This window comes from Rhipicephalus sanguineus, chromosome 11 (genome assembly GCF_013339695.2).
Source record: "Rhipicephalus sanguineus isolate Rsan-2018 chromosome 11, BIME_Rsan_1.4, whole genome shotgun sequence".
NCBI classification, from domain to species: domain Eukaryota; kingdom Metazoa; phylum Arthropoda; class Arachnida; order Ixodida; family Ixodidae; genus Rhipicephalus; species Rhipicephalus sanguineus.
This window is the reverse complement of record NC_051186.1, coordinates 2,925,224-2,942,083: the sequence shown is the minus strand read 5'-3', so window position 1 is coordinate 2,942,083 and position 16,860 is coordinate 2,925,224. Positions and strand designations below refer to the sequence as shown.

Below are 16,860 nucleotides of genomic sequence, written 5' to 3'. Positions count from 1 at the left end.
TGAAAAAAGTTACAAGTTACATTACATGAAAAATTACAAGAACATGGCAGCTTAGGAAATTGACATAAATATCACTGTGAACTGAAATACCAAAAAGCATAAGCTATACGGCCGTGTCGTTAACAGTGGTTCCCTTTTGCGCCACGCTGTCTTATCTCAAAGATTATTTCTCCCACTTCAATGTTACGTGAAAATGTCATTCTGTGTTCATATAAGCATTTCATCAGTGAATAGTTATTCAGACGAAAGCGTTGCTTATGAACACGTGACTCAGCATCTGGCTTCCGCGCTCAGACTGATATTGTCGTAATAAAGAAATGAGTTCGCGTGGCAATATTGTCCACCACGTATATACACATGTTCTCATTCGCGCGTCAAGGTCATTCAAACCATGGTTATTACACAGTGTCTTACTCGGTTCATACGTTGTTGTGACGCTATTCTTATCGTAGACAGAGTTCGAAGAAATTACGCTTTTTTAAAAAAGAAGAAGTATCTCAATAAACTTACGATGTCCGTGGTACTCAAGGTCCTCGATGACGCAGTTTTTGTAGTCGGTGTAGTAGAATATGCCTTCCTTGGGGATAGGGTCTGTAATGTGGACAGTGAATGCTATATTTTACAAGACCCATCAATTTGCACAAGTTATTGCGCTGAAAATATTTTGCGAGCTCTTCCCTTTGTGGAGCATCAAATTATCATAATTGTAGTGCAAGATATACAAAGCGACAAAAATCCCAAGACTTGTAACCAGAGGTAGGCACTGAATTTCTGGTGTTTACGCATTGTACATGAAAATCCTTAACAACACCTTTTCATCATGCTCTTTGTTTGCGCGCGCTAGTCCATGAAGTAAACTGATCCGGTTTCGAACCAAGTCATAATGTGCTCTCAGAACTAATTCGACGCCAGTGGCCTTAAATCGTGTGATTGGGTTGCACAATGCTCTTCTCCAAAAGTCTGATTGATTGATTGATTGATTGATTGATTGATTGATTGATTGATTGATTGATTGATTGATTGATTGATTGATTGATTGATTGATTGATTGATTGATTGATTGATTGATTGATAGTTTTTCGCACAAGAATAGTTATGGCACAAACATGGTGGTCAAGGAAATATTAATACTTTAAATGATCTAAAAAACGACAGGAAGGGGAAGGTGGAACCTTGCGATGAAAAACAAATCCGTGAACAGGGGTTACGTGCTCGAGCACACAACCCCTGTTTACGGATTTTTTCATTACTATGAATGATATATAATATATACGTTCAAAAAAGTGCCTAAGATGCAGACCCCAACAGGCGCTGCTCCCTATTACTCCAGAGGAGGTGCCATTGTAAGTGCGCACAACGCCTTATAGTGCTACTGCAAATTGGCGCCAAATTTACAGAAAAGCCTTCAGCGTAAGAAATTGCAGGGTACCATGAGGCAATAGATTGGCGTATATGATCGATCCTGCTCTGTTTGTCTTTTGACATTTGCTCCTTCTGTTTTATTTGTACCATTTGCTTCGTCTGCAATGGTAGTGGTTGGTTAATTCCAAGTAATCACTTTGTACAGCTACTCAGAAGAGGTAAATATCACAAGCACGCATATTGCAAGTGTATTCTGTGAAAGTGAACTTACCATCATCGAGTGTAAAAGTGAACTTTGGAGAGTTCTTTTCGGCTTTGACGTGGAACGGAATGGTTCTTCTGTAAAAAAAAAAAGTAAGAAAGAAAGAATGACCAAGAAATATTCTCCTATTTTCGGATGGTGGGTACCATAAACTGTTAAGTAATTTCAAAGAGGGCCAACGAAATGCCCCAATATATGCTGCATACATTTGCAGGAAAAATGATGATACCGTATAAATTATGCGATACCTATCAGTTGGCGCTGGATGTATGTGGCTCGGGCAATGGAGCCATCGCGCACTGAAGAACTTTGCCAAGATGGCATTCCGGGCTGAGTACAAAGGTCTTAACAACCTTGTGAGTCAATCACAACCAAATGGCAGCACCTCCCCTCCTTTGGTAGTCCAAAAGACAACGTTCTTAACTATGGATGAAAAAAAAAGAAAATGAAGTAATGTTGTGCTTCTCACAATGCCCTGCCTTTAGTCCCTGACCTTCCGGAAGTAAAGATGTGAAGTAAGCAGTTTTCGTAATGGAACATCAGGAGTCTTTGGCCGCCATTAGAGCCAAGAACCCATACCCATAGCCCTGCTATTTAAACAATGACCGCACTGGTCTAACTAAGTAACAGTATGGGGCAGACCTCTTAGGTTCTTAGGGGGTGTGGCCGTCCCACCCCCTAATCACGGGCATGAATATTCTAAGGAAAATATAGTGTCGACTGAGCCCAATGGCGACGGCAACATACCGAACCGTCGGAAAACGAGCCGCATACGTCGCCGTTCTCGCATCATGGTCGATCTGCGTGCGCTGCGCCGTCCAGCAGTTAAACATGGTGTCGTTGTCGGTGTCTACGACCGCCACAGCACTCGGAAAGCTCAGGAACACCTGACACGACAAACATCGAGAAACTTTAGGTTGTATACGTCGCAGCAAAAGGGGGACGCAATACTGTTAACGTACGTACATGACATCTATACGTAGTGGGAATCGCACACGTATTATTAACCTTTATATGCCTTTCCGTGGTATCTTATGGTTGATTAAGGCTTTGATTTATTTGCTCTACCCCGCGCTCTCTTGCTAGAGTTTTTCATGGGCATGTTCCTCCCAAAAAGCCCTCCTCGCCCGCGCGCTTGGTACACAACTCACCGAGCTCACCTCCCCCCCCTCCTCCCCCCACCAAGGAAAAAAAATTCCTGCCTGCGTGCCTGGATGTAAATACACAATTAAGCAATGAAATGAAAACAAAAAGTTCATATACGTGAAGTTCTGAAATGCTTAGAAGTGAAACTGCAACCGACAAAAGCGCGAAATGATTCCACCAGCAGGTTCACAACTTCGTGGCAGTGACATTAAGAACAAGGAAGGACTTATTTATAAACGCGACACCTTCCTTTGTAACAGATTTACGCAATGACCCGAAAAGTCGTGACACAGTTGAATTTACATTCCTAGCCCAGTTGCCCAAAAGAGGCCGCAGCTACTTCCTGAATAATATTAACGTGACAGCGTTAAAGAGCCCGCGTCGCAGAGGGAGACAGAAAGGTTTATTGTGGCAGTAAAGCTCAGAGGTCGGCTTGAATCAATCTTCTGGCCTCAGAAATTTTGGCGTCTGCGATGGCATCTTTGGCTGTGAGCGAAAAATCGCTGTTGTCCGTGAGCGAAAACTCGAGATAGATGCATATAAATCAACCAATAAGTAATAAAAATCTTAGATTCCAGTGCGAATCGAAAAAAACTGTTTTGTGCGTGGCAGTCAGCCCTTTTACCACAGAACCACGCCAGTGATTGAAACTGATTAAAAAAAAAGAAACAGACGTCATGTAGCGTGACAAGTCCCGTTAACACGCACAGTACTGCGTGGAAGAAGTGTAGAGCTCCATCCGACGGCACACCATGTGAATCGCGCAACCAGTGTGTGGTTTAAGGGCCCAGTCATTGCAAAGGGCTCAGGCGTAATGAATCATAATCGGCAGCAGCAACAGCATCAACAAAGTGTGCAGCCTCCATCCTTCCTCTGTCTTCTGCCTTGTCTCGCTATCTTTTTTAATACACGCACAATAATAATCCTTCAGTAATACCTCTGGTAATACTTCCCTAGCCTAATTAAGGCAGCGTTGATGAAAGCAACTAGCGAAAATAAACGACGACAACGAAGGGCTAGACAAGACATGCGCTTTTTGTCTCTGGATTCGTTCATCGACTGTTACAAACCAACTCGCCCTGCAAGTATGGTTAATGCTGCTTACATTTTCTTTGAACTTCACTCATTCTGCTACATGGACTCACGTGGCGAGGAAAGCCGTGAGATAAATGAAAAATTTTTAAAAATATAGGGGGATGCTTAGAACTTTCTAGAGATGTGAAAGCGAAAGCGTATTTAAGCCCACAGCGATGTGGAATGAAGCTCTAAGCCCACGTGTCGAAGCATACACAGCGTGCAGTGAGGTATTCGAAACGCGACAGCAGCGCGAAAACCCACATGTAAAGGTCTACGGAAGCAGTGCGCCTTCGATAGTTGATGATGATGATGATGCTCCTGGGATGATTGGCACCTAGGTTATTGAAGCTACATCGTCGCCATCTTCTCTTCTTCTCCCTCTCTGCTTGCCTTCTTACAGTCCTCTTGATCTTTTTCGCAGTTCGGTAGTGACTTGGTTAAGTGTGGGGAACGCTATACCACAGCTCAACGAGAAGCAGCAGGCAAATTGGGCCCTCCAAAGACTAAAAGGCAACGTTACTCGCGCGTGAAACTGAAACGTTACAAGCATGTCTGTTCACCTTGAAGCTGTCCGCCACATCGTGGTGCAGTTTCCTTGGGCCCCCGGGATCAGCCAGCTTGCCAAGGACGGCTGTAGAATAGCACAGGACAGCGAGAATGGTCCCTGCGGGAGTAAAAACCAATTGAGGCTGTACGTACTTCTCAATTTCAGAGCCGCAAACTCGACACGCTGAATACAAGGAGAATCGCATTGGAACAAGATATATTTATATATCAGGCATTTGTATGAGAAATCCCATTGAACAAAGACGGTTACTGGAGCCAACGTTTAGACTAGAAGACAAGTTCACTTGCCGAAACGTTTGGCCCAGCTACATTCTCTGTTCGGCTACTTCTGATAACTTTAAGCCACCGTCCTTAGCTGAAGTTGTATGCATTTGCAGAGCATTTTCGAAGCGCGCCCGATGTGAAATATTAGTTCTTGTGTTGACATTGCCATACAGGCGTCTTTAGGATGAAGATGGATAAAGTTGTCTTTTGCAGATACTTGCTTCTACGAGAGGAAAGCCTTCAGAGGACAGTGGTATTAAGGGAACACTAAAGGGATGAATAATATTTCTTATTAGTAAACTATCCTTTCTAAATACCAAAAAGTACCGCTCTTACCGTGATAGTATTAATTTCTTGATTATCGACAAAAAACACGCAAATAGGAAATGCAGGCGGTGACACCACCCTAACGTTCCTACTCCAACTTGCCGTGACGTCATAGATTTTTATGACTTGTACTGTTGCCTACGTGGTTCTTAGTCGGTAAAAATAAGTACATGGTGTTCTGATGTGGTTTAACGCACTACGTTTCACGAAATTTCGGGCCACCGATGTGCAAGGCCAAAATACGAAAAAAAAAAACACTTTCACATTCGTGACAACACACTGGCCTTCATGAGCAAAGATTCTGGCGCGAAGCTTATAAACGATACTTTCACCTTCGTTTTGTCCTCTATTATTAAATGTATGATGATGAAATTAAGGACAATAAAGTGCTCAAAGAATAATTTATTAGTCTACATTGGCTCATTGTTTCACATTGGTGCCCCTTTATTATCTTACGCAACGATTAATTGGAACATCAGCGTTTGTCACAGCAAGGCTAACAGTATATGAGGCGGTTTTTTTTCTAAAAAAGCCGAGTCAACTTTTAGTGGAGTTGAGAAAAACGCGGTTGTTTCTTACTGAAAGTATGGTCGAGCCTGCTCCAACAACTTTCTTTCCAGTGTGCTCATTTCACCGAACTACCCGAAAATATATATTGCAGTTGACATGTACATAGCACACTATCGTAAGCATTCAGGAGTAAAATCTGGATTCGGTTTTTATAGATCGGAAAATTTTACTTCGGCTTGTATTGGTTACGCATACGCAAAAGCTGTCTAAATGGCAGCGAATGAACGATATTGTGATACACTGCGACAAAATTAACATCATCATTGTACTTTCGTCGCTGCCTTCCTTTGTTGCATGAGCGTAAGGGCGATGACTATATACGTAGAGCGTGTGGTCCTTCCTGGCAACAGCAGCACTCTTTATGACGATGATGATGATGCTCCCAAGATGATTGGAATTTGGCACCTACCCACTCAGGGGGATCGGCCGAGAGTCGGGCGCATCATAGAGTGTGAAATTTTTTAACTGCTAATAAAGGTTACAGAGTCAATTAGAATGGAAATTTATTTTTAATGAATTCGAGATTTAGCCTAGACTATGTTGCATAGACAGTCGTGAGCGTTTATTTTGCTTTCTCAGCTCTTCTTCTTCGTCTTAGCGCGTTCTTAGCTGGTTTCATTCAGCGCCGTTTAGGATATTATTACTTCTTCTTCTTCAAAGAATAGAACAACGCCCAAAATATCTTCATGTCCGCTGTCTTCCATTTCGAATATACCGTTCTGGAGCGAAAGACAGACGTGATGCCGTATAGCGCAAAACTCGATAAGAAGCACTCAGAGACAGCCAAGAGTAGGAAAGTCAGCCTCTTACTCTTTCCATTCAAGTTTTGCCCTAAAATTTTCGTGTCCTTCGCCAAGTGCCAATTCGCCCAAGAAAAAGCAGTTCTGGAGTGAAAGCACGATAGGAGGACACAAATGAAACAGATTGGATGCGGCCACATTGGTTGTTTTGGTCACGATTGTTGATGCAACGCTGGTTTATTTGGCCTGGCTCAGTTTAATTGATTGAAACAGATGCATGATTTGGCTCATTTTTCCTTCTAAACTGCTTTTTTGAGTACATGTTACAATCAGGAATTGCACAATTTTGATTACAGATGTTTTAAAAGTGAAGGACAGGCGTGCTTTACGTTGCCAGGAAATTTAGCGCATTTTCGGTTTCTGGATTCCGCTCTTTTAGAAAAAAACATGGCTGATCCCTCTGTCATAGGAATCGGTATAACACGAAAGTGACACGTGTCTTCACAGAAGTACTGCTTATTGTGTAGTGATATATGAGAGCTTGTACAATGTCTATTCGTGTTTGGCAGCTATAGCACCGTTTGACGTGGATGCACCCATGTTGACAGCATGTCTATATCGAGACGACTAACGCCCATGATCATGATTAAACCGTTGCGCACGGTAGCTGAAGGTGTGAACATATATTTGGACACAGCGAATTGTGAATCCCGCGTAAGGATGATATCAACAAGCTCATAATCAACATTGGTACCCAGTATGCACTTCTTCAAAGCGTCGTCAATTAAGGAGAGAAACGGCACGGTGTGCGCTTTCTAGTAAAGGGTAGCCGACGCCTGTGCTCATGCATACACAACACACACTACGCTTCAGCAACACGGGACGTACAGGTTCGTAGCCTGAGCCGCAAACTCGTGCGTCCCGCTGGCCTCTGTCTCGCAGGCGCTGCTCTCGCTCCACCAAGGCACGACATTCGCCCGTCGAAATCGCGTCCTTTCTGCAACGCATATTGCAGCAGTTTTGTTAGTCGGTGCTCTCGCAATTGAAGCAGTCGGCGGCGGAGAAATCCCATTGGTGCACGTGGGAGCTGCACTACTCCGATGAGCCGACGCACGCTAACACGAAGCCAAAGGCAAAGAACGTAACTGCGTCAAGGGTGCCTCGGCGACGCCAGCGCGGCCAGTCTAACGCTCTGGTATCGAGACGCTTTAACCATGACCTCCGGTAGCGCGTGCAATCTCGGAGTAAGCGCTAGTAAGTGTCGAGCGTGAAGCATTACTTCTGTTCACATCTCACAGACGGCGGCACCGCCCCGCTCCGCCCGCCGCGAAAGAGAATATGTGAAAGATATAAGGCGCGTTCGCGCCGTGTCTAGCATCTCCCGAGTTAGCTTAGTCGGTAGTGCGTCGGGCGCTTGCCGTCGCGGCCGCAACGTCGTGGGTTCGATTCCCAGCGGGGTATCTTTTTCTTGGTTTTTTTCTTTCTCACCCGTTGGCGCCCATTTTATCAACGTCATATCCGTGACGGATGTACTTGGTGGACCCCGGCATAAAACACTTTCGTGTTAAAAAAACTCCTCATGTGTTAGACATAAGTAGTGTCGAGTGTTAGCTAAGTATAAAAAATCACGCCATATCCACGAAGTGAATGATGATTGAGGAGCTGGCTCGCAGATAATCGGGTAAACCGTGAATGCTCCGTACAATTCCCCTACCGTCATATAAAGACGTCACACGTTGTTATAGTAGCGATTGTGGTCAGGTTGTTGTCGAACCACAAGCGCTCGCAGACCTTGCAGCTGTGGCCGAACGTGTGGTCGTGGAAATCGCGCGCGTCGGCGCCACCAACTTCAGCTAACGACCGCTTTCGGCGCTTGGTCGCTGCATCCCGCGCCCGTACCTCTTCGAGGTTCTCTTGCCGCCGCTTCCGCGCAGCTTCGGCCTCGCGGGCTTGTATCTCGGGGTTCTCACGACGCTGACGTCTGTCTGCGGCCTCGCGAGCTCTGACCGCAGTATCTTGGCGGCGAGCCCGCGCTGCTGCTGCCTTTCGAGCCCTCCGCTTCACCGCCTTGTCTTCTTCGTTCATGTTATTAGTATCGAAGCGCACTGCCGGAGTGGAGCGAGTGCCGCATGCTACAGTTGGCTATGCTATATGTGGTTTCGGCTGCGTTATTATCCTCATCAAGGTTCTCGAAGAACAAGAGGAAGACTTCTTTTTCGCGCGAGCGTGCGCATGCTACATTTGGCTATGCTGTCTGTCGTTTTGCCTGCGTTATATCATCATCAAGGCGCTCGAAGAACAAGAGGAAGAAGACTTCTCTTTCGCGCGAGCTGCGCCTGCAGCTGTCGCCTCCGGAACTAAGGTTACGCTTACGGCGCGGGACTTTGCCCCAACTTAAGAACCTGGCGAGCCAGCTCCTAAAACGCAGAGTAATCAAGCTGACGACGTGCACGAAGTGATCCACAGATAACAAGTTATAATAAAAAGAGAACTTATGGTCCCAATGCTGGGATATGAAGCGGCTATGACTTTCTTTGGAAAAGGTTTTAAATTCTATATGCCTGATTTTCAGTAGGTACACGAAGAACAAAGACGGGGCGCAGTGTGTTCTTGCAGGTGAGCCGTAAGCGTAGGAGCTTAACGAAGCGTTTGTTGTAAGGAACCACGACAATAAAGCGCTCTATTACACGATAAACTATGGTGTGCTCGGACCATGACGAATTGTTTGTAGATGGAACACCCATGTATTTATATTCAAGCATATCTTGCAGTGAAGAACAATTACGAAGTGGGGGCAGGGGATAGGATTAGTGCATCATGACCATCAGATACCTCTTGCTTAGGGCACGAAGGCTGTGTTGCTGAAATCAAGGTTCATTTGCCAAGCCTGGAGCAACATGTACAACATCGTTCGGAGCAAATATTAAAAGGTTTATCTTCTTTAGAGCTAATGGCCTGATAAATGACGTAGTGGTATGGGTGAGACCGGACTTGAATACGCGTGATTCTGTAAGTAACCATCAATGGGGCAAGAAGATAAGTTCACCCGACACTCACCCATTAGTAATGTATTAGTGATAGACAATTTGGCTGCTCCGTAACCGACATAATGCTTGTATTTAGATAGGAAGCCGCACATACAAGTCACAATGGTTCATTTATTGCTATATAGGTTTTCAGCAAAAGTCTGAAGGGAAGAAAACTATCGAAATGATGTGAAAAGTCGGTGATTGTGTGGTCAATTTGAAAATCTAGGTCAAATGACTGGCAGACACAATACCTATAAGTTCGGATAATTTACTTAAAAGTACTCTAAAAGAAAAATTCGTGTCGTTTTAGTAAGACACCTTTTCTCAATGACAAAAGCACAAGATCAGCCGCAAAAAAAAAAAATACATGATAGGCCAGACAACGCACAGAAGAAAAATGCGTGGGGCGACGCTATCTTGAAGTGAAGTTCCCACATGAACTCGCTGTGACGTCATAAATTCTGACACCGTTTTCCAGGACCTACGTCGTTCTTAATCGGCAAAAGTGAAGGGCGTTGTCCTCTGAAGGGGCCAGAGATTTAACGTGCCAAACTTCAGGGAACTTCGTTGAGACAATGTGGTCAAAGTACAAAAAAGAACTTTGACATCTTTGACGTCACGCTGACGTTCATGCGCAGAGATCTCCGCGGGAAATTTAAAAATGATACTTCGACCTTTACTTTCTCTTATATGAATAAACCTGTGACGATGAAATTAAAGGCAGTAAAGTGGTCAAAGAATATATTATCGCTCTAAATTGATTACTAGCTGTTTCCTTTTAGTGGTCATATAAAGTATTGTTAGTCACCCACGTCAATTATGCTCACAAAAAGATAAAATTTCATGTACCAAGAACTCAACACCAAGCCTTTTCACTATATGTTCTAGAAGCTTGCTGCTTAGAGAGACTGATAAAATTGTTGCAAAGGTCGCGTTTACTTCCAAACTTGTGCCGTGAGATTACCATCGCTGTTTCCGAGGCTGACGGAACAAATGCTGTCGGTAAGTATTTCGAACAAAGACTGCGAGAAATCTGCGAGACAAAAACGCTAACCGAACCATAGAAAGTAAACTGGGAATTCCATCCGAAACCACGCATTTTTTTCCCTAACCAAACTCGGGACGCCTTGCGGAGCACTAATTGCATCAATCTTTAAATAAACGCGGCTTTCCCTACCCGCTGCAACTTTATCTCTATGTTAAGGTCATGAGTCCCGAAAATTGGGTAACTTACAGCAGAAATGATTCGCCTCCATCTCCGGCAACTCTGTCTGCTGACACGGGAGCCTGACCAACCAACGAGGACCTGGGACGAAGAGAACTCGTTTTATGTAGCCGGGCCTGAATTTGAATACGTGTCGGACTGTCTTATCGAGACAGGATGCGCCAGTCCTTTAGTTTTTTTGTTCTCACAGCGAAACCACATGGAGGAGCGGACAGTGACATATTCCGAGCTGCCAAGCCGAAAGGCGAAAGACGCTGGAGAGTTTACGAAAGGAGAGGTGGATCGCGAAGGCCTGTCCGCGTTTCCGGTGTCGACAGAGCCAGTTTAAAAGAATATTTCACGCCTCTTTCCTTGCCCCCGGTCATGGGACCGGTTTGTTCAACAGTTGTTTGCGCGACATTTCTTTCTTTGACTTTGATAAACGACGCATTCGTGAGGTGAGGTAAATGATAAATTTCCCTGAGCGGCAACCAAAACAACCGCTGCCATTCAGAGAAGAACGCTCTACCGTCGTCGTTCGCGGGAAATTGCCACATATGTTTGTTATCTTGTAGTTTCCTCAAGTCCGTTTATGTAAAGCGGAATGACTTTGTTTTGACACTTCAAATTCAATCCGTGCGCAAGCTTTTTTTTTCTCGATTTAGATGCTGGTGTAATGGCCAATTTTGTTTTGTTTCTTTCGTGATCGGCTATGTTGCAGTACCAGTTCAAATTTACGCAGAGATACCTAAACTTTGTGGATGTATACAAGCTTAATTAGATGATTTTTCATCAATCAATAAGCTTCGTGATGGAAGCCAAAGGCAGTGATGTTGGGGGAGAAGGGTGCCGTCAGGCTGGTGCCCCCTCTAAGGCATTGGGTTCGATTCCCAGCGCCGCCTGACACCCAATGGTTTTTCTAAAGGCAAGAGAGGTACCCCGGCCTGGGGCTCCATGGTGTGAGCAGCAAACTACCGTCAACACCGAGCGCGAGGCCAGGCTACCTCCCTTTCCATTAGAAGAACCTAAGAATCGAACTCCAGAACTGGTGGCTGGTGTAGGTACTCTCACATATCGGGATGGTGGCCTCTCCCTCAACACAGAAACAGCTCGGTTTGTTGCAGTGATGCATCCTAAGGGTTCGTGGTGTTTATTTTGCGCATTCTGTGCTTATTATAATTCTGTTACGTCACCACTGCATTCTGCAAATCCGGAGAGGTTAACCGTGTACATTTAAATTTAGCGCGCTCAGCACACCTTTCGATTGCAGCGTCCTGTGGTGGCGTCATTGCAGGAATAACGACTACACGCATGGCCTCCAAGACATGTCCAAGATTTGTTGGCAACCAACTCCCGAGTCAAATTTCGGAGGTCATGCTACACGTATCTCCGCACATGACGACTCTTATGCCGTTGTTTTGCAAACTCTGCGCGCTGTCTAAATGTACAGTCGCTCTACGCATGCTAAGCGGTTTACCGAGAATAACAGCACATAACTTTGCATGGCACCGTAACTCCAACTTAATATTTTTTTCCAAGCGCCCGCCCTGGTGCTGGCAAGGAGAATTCTATGTATCCTCCTTGGGTGCTGGCCTGGTGCGACGAAAATTCGAGGGCCCATCAAGCAACCCTGCGGCGTGCGAAGCGCGAGTCAAAATACAAGCTCAGCGTCGTCAGCGTTGCACCCGTTGCACTAAACTCTCTTTATGTTGATCCCGCTATTATTGTTCTTTGAGTCAGGCATGGTTTTTCGCACATGCCTGTTGCATGAACTCGAGTTAGACGAAGCGATGTAATAATGCAACTACCGTGTACTAAGTAGTAGGAACGGTGCAAGTTTCCAGAGACCACTTCTCCCGGTTTGTTTACTAGGCCACGCTTCGGCGGTAGGTATGGGTGAAGGAGCCATGAAACCGTCCAGTCCGTGGCTTGGTCAACGGCGAGCGCGACAACCCGGAAAGGTAACTACGTTCCTCGCCTGATTTGTTATCTCAGGCTTCATACATTCCTCGCAAGTTGCGATAATGGGAACTTGCCCCAATAGTTTTTCGCCCTGTGTCTTGCAAGACGACCTTTGTGCAGCGCGAACGCGATACAGTCGCTAGCACAAGTTGCTTTTGTAAATCCTAATCTAGTTTGCTTGTAGCTATGAAATGACACGATTTCGTTTTCAGATGCGGCTCTCAGTGCACGCCAAAAATTTTGTCACGATTGCCTAGGTGGGATTCATAAACAATTTACACAGAACATTCGTGTGACGTTATATGCTTTTGGGAATGGGTATTCAGTCGGCACGAGGGGGCTTTTTGGCCTCATTAGCTAATAAAGGCTTACAGCGCAGAAAAGACAGACAAAGGAAGAATGAGTGAAGTGTTTTCATTCTTCGTTTGTCCGTGTTGTTTCTCCACTGTAAGCATTTATTGTATAAACTACCAGGCCCAAAGAATTACCCACTTCGTTAGCTGTATTATATGGAAATTAAATTACGGCTTTCAGGTAGCAGTCAAAGAATCACGCAGTCTCTCCTGCAGGCGCGCTAGAGCCCTTCGCTGACGACTCTGGCAATAATGACTGGCAAAATAGTGAGAGCCGAAGGCGCACCACGGAGGGGCAAATGTTTTGGCACTGCTCCCCCCCCTCCCTACCCCTTAGTAGAAAGGAAACAATGTGCTCCTGTAGTCCGCAGCCTAGTATGTTAAATAACGACACATTGGTTATGCTTAGTACTGAAAAGCACTTAATTAAAGGGACCCTTCCTGACACAATGCTCTCACTACCCTATGGTACAAAAGTGCTCGGCACAGCACTCGACCTAGGTCACAGACAAACCTGGCTGAGCTTGGCCAAAGGTTGGTCCACATTGAAGTATTGACACTGGCATCACGTTGGCCTATGATGAAACTACTGACATAGGCCTAAATAGCCAACCTGACCAACTGTCACCCACCGTACAGTGTAGTGTTGTGCTCACTATAAACTACACGCCACCGCGAGAACGCGTGGCCAAGTGCATTGGAAGGGTGTACAGTTGTGCCGATCGTTACATGTTTTTGTGTTATCAGGAGAGGGTTTGGCTGTTCCTGCGAGTGTGCATCACCTCCACTTGCTTTCACGCTTGCCCTTGATTTGTGATTTGGTCATATGAGCTTAATTTCAAGGGTGAGAGCAAGCAGGCTTTCACGCTTTCCCTCCTTTTTCTCCTTGTGGTGATGTCACCTTCCAAAATAACTTGGAGGGTGATATGAGGGCTAGTGAGGTCGATGTGCATTTTGCAGGAACAGTCACTCTCTCGATATCTCCAGGCGCACACTAGCATATGTAGGGTCGTGATAAGGCATGGTGCAGCCCTTGCTATTTTAGGAGCATAAGGTAATATTTTCTGGAATGTGGCGTCTATAAGATTGTTCAAACTTTTTATGATGCCGTGATCCATTGGCTGAAGAGCAGTAGTGGTGTTCACTGGAAGAAAAACCAGCTTAGTTCAGCTTCAACCATGCACGCTTAGCAACTATGGAAGACATGCCTCTTGCCGAGCTGAAATTTTCGGCCCAGTTTTCTGAGCCACAGCTTGGAAGCCTCGCCCGTCATCCAGGCTTTCTTATTTTGCAGCACAGCCTGGCGGCAGCATATCAGTGTCTTTGAAACAACTAGGTTTCTGTGATTTTCCTGTCACAAATAGGGGAGCTTCTCTGTCCTAGTTATGTTGGCCCCGATCAACATTGCCATGCACTCTCTGCTGCATTGCCGCCTGTGTAATCTGCCTCGCACGTGATCGTTTTGTTAGGTAAAAGTTTAAGAGACAAAGTGGTCTCGTCAGGAATGAAAGCATCGGATGGTGCATTCCTGTTCAGGTGAAAGCAACTGCACCCAGCGGTCTCATGGACACCAGATGCAGTTTGGGTGAGGCTATCGCCAGCCAACATTCAGAGCTGCGGCTGGCTGCTCTAGAGAGGTGATGTGTGTATGCTAGTGTTCCGCAGGCGACAAATGACCAGAAGCTTGGAGCAGGTGGAGCAGAAAGAACTGCCTTGTTTTGTTGAGGTGAGATTCTTGAAAGAAAAATACAGAAGAGGGGGGAAGTGGAGCAGTAACTGTCTGTCTGGTGAGGACATCACAACTGTGCCACTTGGGCGGGAAGGATGAGAAAGATAGAAAGAAAGGAGGTAGAGCACAAGGGAGCCCTGAAGCAGCAAATTTTCTGTTGTCCAGGTTGAGGCTCGGAGGGCGCGGTTATAGGCGACCGGCAAGTCGCGCAGTGTAGATGAATTCGAGCGCCGCACAAAGTGCATTGCAGACAGGATAATGAGTTTCAACTGGATGAAGTCTTTGCGCCACCGTAGTATGGGGCATTCCCTGCCTCCTGAAAGCATGAGGCTCAACAGCCTTATTATGCACATCAGAGGCTGAAGGTATGCTCCCACACCACTGCTGTTCATGAGTGGTACAGATATTGGTCACATCACATATGCCGCTGTACATGCTGAGCCCATGTTGCTCCAGATATGATACATCCCTTTCTCTTTTGAAAACGAAAAGAAAACATTTGACAGAACTAAAACATTTACATTTGGGAAATGACATTTCAAGCATATGTAAGCATCTGGCGTACTTCACTCTCTTATTGACCTTCTAAGTACAGGTTGTTGGTGCTGCCGCTTGCTTGCAGGAGCATCAAATGAGGCAGGATTGCTCTTGTTGGCGGTGACACTGAGGTATCGTTGCTGCAGTATGCTGAAGAACTTTGATCTGCACCTTGGCTGAGGTTCTGCGCATGCTCGTGAAGGCCTCTCTGTCGAAAAGCTTCTCTTGTAGGCATTATATGTCTCTTGATTGCACTGTAGGATTGTGCCATCCTCACTGATTATATTGTATGATTGTGGATATGTCATAGGCTCGATAACTTGCACTTCCGTGCCCCACAGCCTTTCTTTGATGCGAACCGTGTCTCCCAGGTTCAGTGGGTCAAGTTGTCAGCAGGAATGGTTGTTGCGATGGTGCTTTTGTATGCAAAACAGTTGAGGAAATCTCAAATAACTTTGTCCGCTTGTTTACAGAAACCGGCTGCGTGGAAAGGGTCTGTTTGGTGGTTCTACGTTACGATGCCACGCCTAGCGTCCAAGCAATGTGACGAGTACTGCTGGCTCTCCAGGAAGCCCTGCAGGAAGAATTGGGACATATGAAGTATGCAGGCATCGTAACGAATGTCACCGAGCCGACAGTTCGGGTAAGCCCATTTGAGTATGTACCGACCCCAGGAGGATTAACCCAAGCAAAAAAATGAGCTCGGCGGAAGCGTGGGCTGACGCCCATGGCCACGTACGAAGGCGATGGCCCGTTCACAGCCACTGGGATGGGGCCGAGCTTGGTTTTTGTAAATGGCCAGCCAGTTTGCTGACCACCGGCACGTAGTTGGCAGTCAGCGTTGGGCCAGCGTCATGGCTGCCAACGTCTTTATTATGGCCCACGCACGGGCCAGTGACCTTTGCCCAACGGTCATTGCGTGGCTTGTTCACGGCCAACGTTCGTTTTTCAGTATTATATCTAGGCTATGATATACACTCACATGCACTGAATCCGCTTCTTTACCTGGCTTAATAGTAATTAGTGAACAATACATATTTAGGATAAGTCGCAAGTTGAGAACCATTTATTTTTAAAAAGTCGCATTATCTATTTAAACAGCTTCAGCGCATGTTGAATAGGCAGAATTAATTCCCGTCAGCGTGCACGAACTATAGACAGTAGCTGCTTAACCACAGAAACAGTTTCGAGACGTGCGAAGTCAACGTCGGCAAAATGAGTCATACTTGCTCTCTTCTAGTATTACATACCGTATTTACTCGAATCTAACGCGCACCTTTTTTCCGGGAAAACGAGTCCAAAGATCGCATGCGCGTTAGAATCGAGTACCGGAAAAAAAAAAAAAGAAACTCGGTTATCATATTGCCATCGACATTTCAAAATGGCCGCCTCCTACGCGCTTTGACCATTTCTGCCATTTTTTCAGTTCGTACGTATGCTGAGGAGATTGTCATGCCGTTCTGCGTTCGCATCGACGGCATGGAAGTGCCGACTCTAAATACTCGACGAGTGCACCACGATGCCGCATTTAAAAGAATAGTTATTACATGTGCAGAGAGACGGACGGAAATCGGGCCGCATCGCGGTCGTTCGAAGTTCCCGAAACATGCGTGCGAGACTGGCGCAAACATAAGCAGAAGATTTTTTACAGCAAAGCTTCACGAAAAGGTTTCAGTGGACCAAAGCAGGGCCGCCGAAATCGAAGAGTGTTGAAAGCGACAAGGAGTTGTC

The 16,860-nt window shown here is 45.8% G+C and overlaps 2 protein-coding genes across 3 annotated transcripts in view; one reads left to right on the top strand and one right to left on the bottom strand.

Annotated features, from left to right (window-relative positions):
• Positions 1–840: 840 nt before the first annotated feature.
• On the bottom strand, positions 841–9,376 carry LOC119374215 (uncharacterized). The gene is made up of 5 exons (XM_049410832.1): positions 9,373–9,376; positions 4,408–4,511; positions 2,372–2,511; positions 1,634–1,701; positions 841–857 (listed from the first exon to the last, which is right to left on the bottom strand). Exons 1-5 carry the CDS (start codon positions 9,374–9,376, stop codon positions 841–843), a joined length of 333 nt encoding a protein of 110 aa, XP_049266789.1.
• A 2,833-nt stretch (positions 9,377–12,209) lies between these two features.
• The window catches only part of LOC119374121 (glucoside xylosyltransferase 2), a 102,792-nt gene continuing 98,141 nt past the window's right edge, over positions 12,210–16,860 (top strand). For both annotated transcript variants that reach the window (XM_037644188.2, XM_037644186.2), the window contains exons 1-2: positions 12,210–12,509; positions 15,603–15,772. In XM_037644188.2, coding sequence (XP_037500116.1) covers positions 15,750–15,772 — 23 coding nt within the window. In that variant the 5' untranslated portion in view covers positions 12,210–12,509; positions 15,603–15,749. The remainder of the gene's footprint in view (positions 12,510–15,602; positions 15,773–16,860) is intronic.

Excerpts from the sequence above, each read along its gene's own strand:
- LOC119374215 (XM_049410832.1), bottom strand. Across the intron at positions 2,512-4,407 it reads ATGTGGCGGACAGCTTCAAG|GTGTTCCTGAGCTTTCCGAG; the intron begins GTGAACAGACAT and ends TTGTCGTGTCAG. Across the intron at positions 1,702-2,371 it reads GCTCGTTTTCCGACGGTTCG|AAGAACCATTCCGTTCCACG; the intron begins GTATGTTGCCGT and ends TTTTTTTTACAG.